We start from the raw sequence: 12,313 nt of genomic DNA, 5'->3' as shown, positions 1-12,313 counted from the left end.
AGATCAATATCATTCAACTAAGTCAAGCTAGTCGAGCTGCATGATTACTAAAACATCAGGAGAGTCAACGAACGGATTTTACTTCCACTGCAGAAAATCCAAGAAAACTGACCTATATAAGCAACAAAAAGCAAGAAAGTAAAGGGTCTTTCTAATCTGTAACTAGTAACTATCACATTCTTTTTTATAGCCGTATGTTCACAAACTCAATCAGCTCTAAGTTTAATTTTGATTTAGAAAGACTTTATAGTTGCAGGAGACGAGATGTCTGAAAGTAGAATGGTTCATCTCAGGTTAGAAATGAGAAAAGTAATACGCAAGGGTGATTTTGCTACTAAACTTACCGTCTGATTATTAACAAGCAAATGCAGAGGCTAGACACTTCTGATTCAACATAGCAAGGCCTTTTACGTCAAAGAACTAGAATGCTGCTGTTGATCTCCTAATACCTGTACGTATGGCAATGGTAAGAAGTGAATTAGAGGACAAAAATGAAGCATTTTCAATATACAATCACTAAGCATCTATGTTTATAAGAGCTGCACTCCACAATATCAATATGCTAAAGCTGTCTGTAAGTACAGAAAAAAAAGATCCAAATCTCATTCTTCAATCTGGTCATGTAAATCTTGTTTTAGCTTTCAACCGTTGACATTTTTAAGTCGCAAGGAGGATTGGTGAATAAATAAAAAAGGGAAAGTCATGTATAAGAAAACAGAAGTATTGGAACAAACAAAGCAGCTTCCCATTATAGATGTAAGAAAGGCAAAATCTTCTTAACTTAAACTGTTTTTGAAATTCACCACACACAAGCAAGCAGACAGAGGGACATTCATATATATAGCAGGATATTCATGGAAACTTAAAATTAAAGCAAAATGAAACAGATTTTACCAACTTCAGAGACTAACAACTCAACACTTCACATATGGTCATTGTTCAAGATAATGAGATTTACACCAATGACCCTAATATCCCATCACATTCTCCCAAACAAACCCAAGCTCTACAATTTGCTAATTTGGACTTTGTCCAAATTGACTTATTAATGAATATATACCTAGTTTATACTGCAAAAAATTGAATAAGTAGAACAAGTTACAATAGCGCAGTCGCCAGTCAGTTTAAATACTACAGTTGCAGCACCATGTTACCGAAAGTTAACATCAAAACAGCTACCACTTCAACTTGCAACGGGTTTAAGTAAAATAACAATCTACATCAACCCAGCCCAACGAATAATAGTGTCCATTAAGAAAATCAAATTTTGATTAACAGACCAAAATAAAGTTCAATTTCAGAATGGTGGTGCTAAGAAATGAAAAATTTAGTCACTATTGAATTAAGAGTACCTCTAATATTAGGCACTTCAGAGTAATGGGGTTCCATATTCCTACATAAGAATTTCTTTTTGGTTTATTTCCCATATATTGCATTACATAATTATCAAGTCCTAGTAGTTCTTTCTCATAGTACGTGGGGATCTAAATGATTTTATAGCTACCCTAAATAACAATATACAAGGCAAGAACTAGCAATCTAGATGTCAAGTATTGAAATTTTAGGCAAAAAAGTAAAAATAAAAAGGGAGACTTTTATGAAAGACCTGCCTCTGAAGTATCACTACGACACGCCCAAAAACAAATAGTTCTCCGATTTTAAATTATTTGCAAAATTCACACCAATTCGTATGAGAAGCACCTTTGATTGAAACAAAATGAACTACAGATTTCATTAATAAGATGCTAATAAACCAGAGGTTTTACATATAGTTTGACTGAATAAGTCATTTGATTTACATCACTAACCCTAACATCCAACAAAAGGCAGAAAACCAAAACCCTAAATCAGAGAACACGAATTCACCATAACCATAAGCACAACAAAGCATCTTCCTAAGCCCTTTCTCCACGAATCCTCCTAGCGAGCTGAATGTCCTTTGGCATTATGGTGACCCTCTTAGCGTGAATGGCGCAGAGATTGGTGTCTTCGAAGAGTCCAACTAGGTAAGCTTCGGCTGCCTCTTGAAGAGCAGCAACAGCACTGCTCTGGAACCTCAGATCTGTCTTGAAATCCTGAGCTATTTCCCTCACCAGCCTCTGAAATGGCAGCTTCCTTATCAACAACTCAGTAGATTTCTGGTACTTCCTGATTTCCCTGAGAGCCACAGTTCCTGGGCGGAAACGGTGAGGCTTCTTCACACCTCCGGTAGCCGGAGCTGACTTTCTCGCAGCCTTGGTAGCTAGCTGCTTCCTTGGAGCCTTTCCACCAGTGGATTTGCGAGCAGTTTGCTTGGTACGAGCCATTTCAAATGTATGATAACAATATGAAAGACTTTGTAGATCCGGAAATGCTTTGATTGTTCAATAGTAGTGGTGAATTTGAGAGATGTGTAACGGGGAAGTTATATAGGAGGGAAATGGGGCGGGAATTTTGGAAAATTTTGAAACTTTTTGGCGTTGAGGGGATTGAGAGTGAATGAAGACAGTTGATTGGTTGAGATTTTGCGTCAACGGTGGAGATTGGAGAAGAGGTGATAGCTGGGGTAGTAATCTATGTTGTAACTAAGAAATCTAGACCTCAAATAATAGTACAGAAATGTATATCTATTAGAAACACTAGTTAACATCCTATACAATTAAAATATTTATTTTATCCTATATACTTACTTTACAAACTTATTTTACCCTGTATAAGTGTATTCACATCTTTCCCCTACCTTCAAGAACGCAGAGACACTGTTTTCGATAGACCCACAGCTTAGGAAAGGTAAAAGGAAAGGCAACAACAAGCACACTAATCAGAAAGTCGAAGAAAAAAAAATACAAAACTAACACTAGGTACTGCAATCACCAAGTTGAAACGAAAGCAACAAGTAATAATCGAAGTCAAGGAATACGAAAATACACAAATGACACTAAGTCATGCACTAAAGTTACTGTTATAGACAAGGACAACGCTACACTATTGTTTGCAATAAATTTTCAAGATATGAAAAATAAAATACAATCACAAAATAAGAGAAAATATTTTTACTAATCAATTGTGAGTACAATTCTGTTTCCTTGATCTCTAGCTTCTTGAACTATTTAATTGTCAAGAAGTATCCGGCCATATTTTGATCTCTTTGTGAATATCCCAAGAGGTTATGGAATTTTTGAGACGCCTCTTCAAGAGAATATATATCCATTTATATAGGTGTGAGTAGGGTTTAGGGTAGAGTAACCTCCAAGCAACCCTAATATCTTGAATTTAAAATTTTGCTTGATCCGCTAAAATTTTCTACTTCAAGTTATGGCATGGTGCAGACTTTTCGAACCTTGAAGACATGTCTTGGAGTATCCGTGACCCGGAAGACGATGCACGATTTTTGTTGGCCTTCCATGTAATCCAAATCGTTGCTGGCACATGTGGCTTGCCTTTACTTTCTTAAAATGTAGCTTGAGTAAAAAGAAAATATATTCTTCAAGTCGTGTATGATTACTCGACAAATATCCTTATTATCCAAATAGTAGGCTTTAAATAATATCTAGCAAGAGGCATCATATTCCAAAGTTTAGTGCCTAAATTTGACTAAAACAAAAGACTTGCATGAATTTTGTGTTACTGTATAAGGTCATACAATAATGCTTTTTGCAAATAAGTCCAAAGAGCCACAAAAACAGTGTAGGATATTCCACGTAGACAATGAGACTTTAATTCCCCAATTGTATTGAAATTGGTGTTTCAACGGATAAAGATTTCCAGCTGAATTAGCATTCTTCACCCGCTGCTAGAAAACTGTCTAAAATCGTTCAAAAATACCGACCGAAATCGATGAAAAACTAAAAAAAAATGACTAATTTGCGACCGACTTTAATTAGTCGAAATTAGGTTAATCAGTCAAAAATAATGACCGATCGGTCGGTAAATTAATTTAACGACCCAAAAAGAAAAAATCTAGCGAAAAACCGACCGAAGTCAGTCGGTATTTTTAATTATGCAATTAAAAAATGCACCATCTGGGACTCGAACCAGGGTCTGTACTGTCGCAGGATACTATTCTACCACTAGACTATTGTTACATTTTGATTTAAGACTTTCTTTTAATTTATTTGTACTCTTTAATTGCATTTTCGCGCGAAAATAACCGACCGATTTCGATCGATTTTATTAAAAATATAAAATTAACGACCGGCTTCAGTCGGTTTTTTTAAATAGACTGACTGGAATAACCGACCGATTTAGGTCGATTTTTATATTAGTTTTAATTTACTTTATATGAAAAATCGATCGATTTCGGTCGGTTTCTTAAAAAGTAAATATCGCGGGATGCTAAAATAGTTTCCCGTATTTTTGCGCCAAAAAAATCGACCGAAGTCGGTCGTTTCGTAAAAAAATAAATTAAAAAATAAAATATTTTGAAAAATTGACCGACTTCGATCGATTGTTCGATCGATTTTTTGACCGACCGAAGTTGATCGGTTTGTCGCGATCGATTTTGGCTGAATTTCTAGTTGTGACATGATCACATCTATTCACGCAAACTCCATGTAGGTCTTTAAGTGCTTAACCGACTCATCCCTCTATAAAAGTTGCTCACGTTGTGATAATTTATGTAAGACTTTTCAACATCTCAAGAGGGTACGAGACATGGGTCATGCCTTTGTCTACTTCAAGAAAGTGCGGCCACGATCATTTCAAATGGGAGACTTGGTCCTAGTTGTTCGAAGACCCATAATCCTCAACAAATGAATGAGCAATAAGTTTACTTCAAAATGAGATAGTCCATATGATGTGAAGGAAGCCTATTCAAGTATACAAAATCGTTGATCAGGATGGTCTCAGAGTTTGTCTAATCAACATCAAATTTCTGAAGCAGTACTTCCCATGAAAGTCACATATGCTCCTCGGTGCACGAACCTAAACTGCAAGTCATGATGCTCCTTGACGCATGAGCCTAAACTGCAAGTCATGATGCTCCTCGATGCACAAGCCTAAACTGCAAGTCATGATGCTTATTGACGCATGAGCCTAAACTGCACTTTGCTATGCTCCTCGACGCACAAGCCTAAATTTCAAGTCATGACGCTCCTTGACACATGAGCCTAAAATGCACGTTGTTGCACTCCTTGATGTATGAGCCTAAGCTGCATGTTGCTACACTCCTGTCCTGCATGAGTCTAAACTCTGTACAGGCACAAAAAAAAGAGTTTGCTAGGTTGAAAACCTCGAAAGAGGTGACCTAGGAAAAAGTTAAAACCAAAAAAAGTCAGCTAGGTTGAAAACCTCGCGAGAGACAGCCTAAACAAAAATTAGGACATTAAAATAATAAAAATAAAACTCATCCCTCTGAACTACGTTAAGACTTGATCTTCTTCACCGAGGTACGTAGGCAGCTTAGAATTCATTCTAAGTTCAGTCACATGAGTTTTACAAAAAAAGGTTTGGCTTATGGAATCATCACATTAACTCTTTTAAGTATAGAGGGTGTATATAAATACGAGAAAGAAAACGATTTGCATTGAAGTGTAAACGATATTTTATTGCTTCAATATGACAAAAGTTGATACATCCAAAAATGTGGAGACGAGAGAAATTAAACATTATCCTATACAAAGCCTAAGTAATGAAAATGATCGTAAACTAGGCTTTGTTGCTGACGCGTCCTAAATGCTTTTCCATGTTTGTATGATGTCTCCACATTTAATGACATTCTCGATGTATGTCTCCCGCGTTCAGTAGTTCTGATGATCTCTTGACCATGTGTCTTGTTGTTAGTCCTCAAGCATGATAGTTGCTTCTCTTGTGCAAGTGTTGGTTGAAGGTCCCATATGTGAGGAGTCGTCTTTCTTGGAAAAAAAAACTTTCAATATCACTATGGAGCTGCCAATGATGAACTCCAAGAATATCAACAAATCAAGTTCAACAGTTGATGAAAGAGTGGCTTCGCATGACGATCTACTACAATAATTCTTTTTTTCTTATAAAGAGTTTTCTTGCGGCCTGCAAAAGGAATAAACAAGGGATAAGATTTGTGGAGCATGGTACTTGAAGTTACTATATGCAAGAATGTAGAGTGGCAAGTTACTATTACTCAATAAGTAATAAGTCTAACATTAGGTTGAAAGTAGTGACGAGCTGTAACAAGGTCGGGTCTGATCGGGTCCAACCCTACACCACTACAGAGTGGCAAGAGTGATCGATGAAGCTTTTACCCGAGAAGGTCGGGATCGAATCCACAGGGAGCTAATACAATGTTTGGAGTTGGATTCCTATCTAAACTAGCAGTGTGTAGTGCTCTTGATTACACTTCCAATCATGTTTGTTTGTTTGTTTGTTTGTTACTTCTAATTTTATACTAATAATGTGAGAAATTAAGCTAAGTATATATGTTTGTAGGGTTTTCTAAATGGGTAAAGATGCACTAGGGAAGTGACTTACTCCTAGTTGAGTATCTAACAGAATCTAGAACTTAGGGCAATAATATTATAGTTGGGATCATGTTATATCCAATGCCCGGATCTACTCACTCTACACCTCTCGGTAGTAAGAGTGACCTTGCCCTAATTGGTTTTCTCAAGCCCAATTGGGTGTTCAAATTGTGCAAGCAATGTTGGCTCAAGTCGGGTATTACTATCTCTAGGTTTAACCCTTTAATTGGGGCTATCAATCTCTTGAATACACTCCAATTCATTGTTGTCCTGAAATACCTAGACTTAGTCTCTCTTTCTCAAAAAGAGCCTAAGTCAAAAAGGCACAAATTAGTGTTTGCAACCATTAATTCAACATAGAAATCATAAATTAGGCCAAATAACAATCACCCATAAACATCTAAGCCCTAAAATAAAAGACCCATTAAATACCCGCACTAAGGTTGAGACACAACCCTAGCTAATGGGTTTAGCTACTCATAATTGAAGAAGAAATCATAGATTAAGATGAACAATAATCCATAAATTGTAATTATAAGATAAGATACTAAGATTAATTGCTAAGTAAGCTACAAAAGTACTCAAAATGGGAAAAAGTCATCGTTCACGTGCTCACTACTGATCAGATGACCTAAAAATCTGAAAAGAAAGTATTTATACACAGATAAATTTTCCGGACAAAAATGCCCCTGACGGAGGTACCACTAACAGCGAGAAATGGACCGTTGCAGCGGTAAGGCAACCGCGGACCGCGGTCTTCAGCTTTTGCTCAAACTCCAGGTTCTCTGAATCTCTCCTCTGCGGGCCCCAATAAAAGGACCGCTGTCGCGGTAGGGGTACTACGGTCGCATAAAATCATCGCAGACCGCGGTAACTTGAAATGTCTCAACTGGTATCTCTCTAAACCTTGCCACCGCGGATCGCAATAAAAGGACCGCGATCGCGGTGAGTCTTCTGCGGCCGAGGTGGATTTTCCGCTGTAGCACTGCTTTGACTTGGTTTTGAACTTGTGTAGGTTTCACACCGTTTTGAGCTGGTTATGACATCCTTGTCTCCTTTTGACCAAACACTGCAAACAAGCACAACAAGTTATCTTTTGGGGAATACTTGTACATATTTTAGTCCAAAAGTCAAGCAAAAAGGAGCATAAACTAGATTAGAATCCCTAGTTATCAACTCCCCCAAACTTAAGCTTTTGCTTGTCCTCAAGAAAACAAAGTAATTCCCACCTCCTCAAGATAATAGAAAGGAAAATTCAGCTATTCTAAAGTAACCTCATCAAGAATCAATTGGGACTAACAATTACCCTCAACTCAAATGCATTATCAATACTACACAACCTTTTAGCACCATGGCTATAGTGCGACACAAAAGCATCAAGAGTTGACTCAAATCATCAAGGAAACTCTTTCTGTTACATTGGTCATTGTGTAACCCAAACTCTCATACTCCTCAACTCCCCGTAAGCAAACCTCACTTGTAGATTGTGGCACTCAAAATGAAGATTGTAGAAAACACATGTATCTCTCTCAAGGGAAGGTCACAAGTCCGACTCTAAGTACCATAAGCTTGTCCCTTATGTGAGTCACCACTAATGTAAGCTTACTCAACTCAAGATCATATAGGGCTTTTGTGGGAATGCAATGAAGGCTTATGGTTCAAGGTAGGATATATTGGTCTAAGAAGGTTTCATCTTCCCTTAAGCACTTCATTTGCTTCATTCTGCCATATATTTTCTTGACTCTTTGAGTTATTTACTTCTTCTTTAGGGGCTAGAGAGACTTTCCTTTTCTCCTTTCTAATCTCTCCATGCCTTTCATCTTTTGCTTTTGTTGAATCCCTTCATTTCTTCTACATTGTTCATTTTCTTTTTGAATCTTTGGCTTTTCTTTCTTTTTCTTTTTTTTCTTTTTCTTTGCCTTTCCTTTTCTTCATTTTGTACATTTTATCACTTTTGCATTCCTCATCTCTCCACCCAAACTTATGCTTTTGCCCTGTGCTAAGGAAAGATAGGGTGCCAAGAGAGAATCATTTTAGAATGGATAAAGGTTTGTATCATGATTATTGAAAGAATAAGGGCTAAGACTCAACGGGGTTGACTAGGGATAACATCATTGTAGGCTATGGATGTTTTCAAGTTTCAATTGGGATCAAGGAGAGCCTATAATCACTTCCCAAGCCGAGCTACACTTAGGATTTCGCCTAGACAAACATTCAGGGAAAGTTCCAGACGCATTGGCATGGGACTTGGACTTGCAAATCAATACCTCACCACAAAAGCTATAGGATTGCTAAAGAAACAGAGTCGGGGGCCACAACAACCTTAGATAAGATTTGAGCAACACAATTGGTTCAGAGAAACCACTCGATGATTGTTCACCAACACAAGAGTCTCAAGGTCACAACTATCACCATCCTATACACAACAATTTGTTTTTAATCATAAGGTCAAAGGTAAATGTGTTAGGCCCAAGTGAAGCTTTGCCTGAGGCACCATTGCTTACTAACTACTATTTACACAAAAACAAAAAAAAAACAGACTCAAACCCTTAAGAAGGTTGTCATGCCATCCATCATCGGGAAGAGCCATCCGGTTCACACAAACTCCACCTTTGAAAAGAACCGCGACATTAAGAAAAATAAAGGCATATTGATCATTGAAACTTGAAAAATAAGAAGCTACGAACCGAAAAAGAAGCTATCAAATGAAATAAGAAACTATACTATTAAGGAAATTTCAAAAGAAACTATAAAGTAAAATGCGGAAAGTAAACTGAATATGTACAGGGGGGGTTAGATGAATATACATAAGAAGGGATGAATATATACATGAGAGTAACTTTATATACATACCAAACTAGAACAATAACGGAAAGTAAAATGAAAGGTAAAGTTATATACATACCAAAAGTGAAAAATAAGCATAAAGAAAGAAAATAATGTCATAATTATAGTCTAACTATCAAATCAAACTACCAAATCAAAAATCCAAGTAGGGCCACCCCCTCAAATGAAAGCTAGCATTGTCCTCAATACTAAATAACTAAAAATAAGCTCAAAAAGAAAGATAGAGAGTGAAGAAAACTCCCTATGGATCCTCCCTCTGCATGGTGTCCTATGGTATCACAGACTCCTATGACTGAGTGGGGTCCTATAGTAGCACGTGATCCTGTGGCTGGGCACCTGAATCATCTGTCCCGGGGGCTTGTGGCTGGCCAGAAGCAGCACCCTCCGTCTCCTCCAACTCAATCTCAACATCATCCACCTAGGGGATCATCCTCCTCCTCTTTGGTGCTCTCTCAATCTCCTGCTCCGGAACCTGCTCTGTCTGAGCTGCTCGAGGCTTATCATGCAATAGTATCTCCAAAGGCAAATGGTCAGTTGCCTTCATCTTCTCCACTTCTCCCCTCAATTCCTTAACTGACTCATTCGATGCCCGTGTATGCTTCAGCTTCTTTGTATATTTGCTCAGCTCCTTAAGTGTTTTCCCTTGATCAGGAAGAGCATCCATTATCAGCTTTTGGTTATCAAGGAGCTTCTTCTGGTTGTCCAAAAGCTCCTTGAGAGTCTCCTCTATCGAAGCTGGAACCTGTGGCTGTGGGGGCACTGATTGCGCTGCCACTGAACTAGAAAGTACAAATATTTTAGAAGTTGTTGCCTGCATCCAGTTGTTGATACTAGAGAATGTTTGGTTCAATCTATGGGCAGTCAATGGGTATGCTGAGGAGGATAGAATATCTGAAGGGGTGGAAGTAGATGGTCCAGAGGCAAACTATGGTATGGTTGTGGGAGGCTGAGAAGAAGTGACTACTACTATTGGCTCTTTAGACTGGCCGGTAGAAGTAGTGGCTTTGCATTTAGGATCTTTGGCTTTGGGGTTGTCATCAGCCTTGAGGCTGTACCATGAAAAGGGTATCTTGGGTTTTACCTTCACGTCAAAGTTCCTTTTCTCCACATCTTGGTCTTCCAAATACATTGTAAGGAAATTCGGGAAAGGGTATGATCTGTTACCCTCATTGACCACCCTAGTTATTACCCTAGACATGACATTCCCGACATTGATCGGGAACCCCGCCATAATAGTTGCCACCAATATCGCCCGGGAGACCAGCATGGAGTTTTCATGGGTAGTGGGGTCCATCCTGCTGCATACAAAAGTCTCCCGTCCCTTCGCCTTAAAGTTTAGGGTTGATGTCAACCATGCTGGGGTGGTGCCCGGGAGAGATAAATATGATGCTAACCATGGACGGGCTGCGAAGGAGTGCGCGAAGTTGGAAAGTGAGGTCAACGAACGTTTAGATCGAATTCAAAAAGCCACTGCAGTCCATCTAAAAGCTATTCTACCTCTAATTCACATGTTGTAGCTTCGTATATCTAGTGTCAAACAACACAAACCATGTGCGATTTGGAGGCTCCTAGCTAAATATATGATTTTTTTCGCCGGAACTACATGAATATGAAAGTTTTCTGCAGCTAGGTGGACTTTGAGAATTTTTTGTTTCCATCTTGAAAGGAGTGTTGGGAATAAACCCCCACAGAAATAATATTCACGGTAATAAAAGCGGAATAATAACGTAGCACCAAGATACGGTAATTAACAAGAATAAAAGAGTAACAACTACACCAAGACTTTTACGTGGAAAACTCTTTTAATAAGGGAAAAAACCACGGCCCCGAGAGGAGCAACTGATATCACTATAGTAAGGAATTTTATACTTTTTAGGTCGGAGTAAAATACTCCAAAGACCACTACAACACTCAAAAGAAATAACCCTCTTTTGATATTCCCACCTCACTACAATATCGCTCACTTTCTATTTTCCTCACAGACTATTTTCTTATACCCTGTCTATGAAACCTCACTCTTTCTTTCTCTTTTTGTTGGTGTGAAGAAATGAGAGTTAAAGCTCTCTTTTTATAGCCAAAGCTTCACTCTCTAAAGCCTACAATATTTGACAATTTACACACACTTTTCACAATTCAACAAAGTTGGCTACCAAACCAAAGAAATTCAACAAGGTTGGCTACCTAACCAAACCAAGTCAATAAGGTTGACTACCAAACCAAAGAAACATTTATTAGGCATATGCCTAATACTTTTTCAATGAGATGGACATCATCAATCTCCCCCTCCAGTCATGAATGAGTCAAACTTCATGTACCACTGCCTTGGTGCCTGCTTCAATCCATAAAGACTCTTATTCAATTTGCACACCATGTGTTTCTTTCCAGCTACTTCAAATCCTTCTGGCTGCTCCATATAAATCTCCTCTTCCAAATCTCCATGAAGAAATGCAGTTTTCACATCCAACTGCTCCACTTCAAGATCTAGGCTAGCTGCTAAGCTCAAAATTGTTCGAATAGAAGTCATTTTGACAACAGGTGAGAAAATTTCGTCAAAATCAATACCTTTCTTTTGTTCGAAGCCTTTAACCACCAATCGAGCTTTGTATCTGACCAGCTTGCCATTTCCATCTTTCTTGAGTTTAAAGACCCATTTGCATTTGAGTGGTCTTTTACCCTTTGGAAGTTCAACCAGCTTGTATGTGCCATTTTTCTGTAGAGATTCCATCTCTTCTTGCATAGCTTTCATCCACTGGTTCTTTTCTGGATGGGACAATACCTCCTTAAGACTTTCTGGCTCCCCCTCATCACTGATGAGGACATACTCTGTGGAAGGGTACCTGCATGACTCTACCCTTGGCCTCTCTGATCTCCTCAGAGGTTGAGGTTGTTCTTCTCCCTGAGTGGGGTGCTCCACTTCCTCGACACCTTCATCAAGTTGCTCCCCCTGCTCAATAACCTCACCAGGTTGCTCCCCCTGCTCGGCAACCTCGTCGGTCGTACTTTCTGCACTTGTGGGATTGTTAGAAGTAGAAGGAATAGTAACAAAGTTAGGA

The 12,313-nt window shown here is 38.5% G+C and overlaps 1 protein-coding gene across 1 annotated transcript; it reads right to left on the bottom strand.

Moving 5' to 3' along the window:
• Positions 1 to 1,689: 1,689 nt before the first annotated feature.
• Positions 1,690 to 2,419, bottom strand: LOC104243588 (histone H3.2). The gene has a single exon (XM_070156286.1). It carries the CDS (start codon positions 2,304 to 2,306, stop codon positions 1,896 to 1,898), a length of 411 nt encoding a protein of 136 aa, XP_070012387.1. The 5' UTR covers positions 2,307 to 2,419; the 3' UTR covers positions 1,690 to 1,895.
• Between the last annotated feature and the right edge of the window lie 9,894 nt (positions 2,420 to 12,313).

This window comes from Nicotiana sylvestris, chromosome 9 (assembly GCF_000393655.2).
Source record: "Nicotiana sylvestris chromosome 9, ASM39365v2, whole genome shotgun sequence".
Lineage (NCBI taxonomy): Eukaryota > Viridiplantae > Streptophyta > Magnoliopsida > Solanales > Solanaceae > Nicotiana > Nicotiana sylvestris.
This window is presented reverse-complemented; position numbering and strand designations above follow the sequence as displayed.

Bases quoted from the DNA above. Each gene is read 5' to 3' on its own strand.
- LOC104243588 (XM_070156286.1), bottom strand. From the start codon at position 2,306: ATGGCTCGTACCAAGCAAACTGCTCGCAAATCCACTGGTGGAAAGGCT.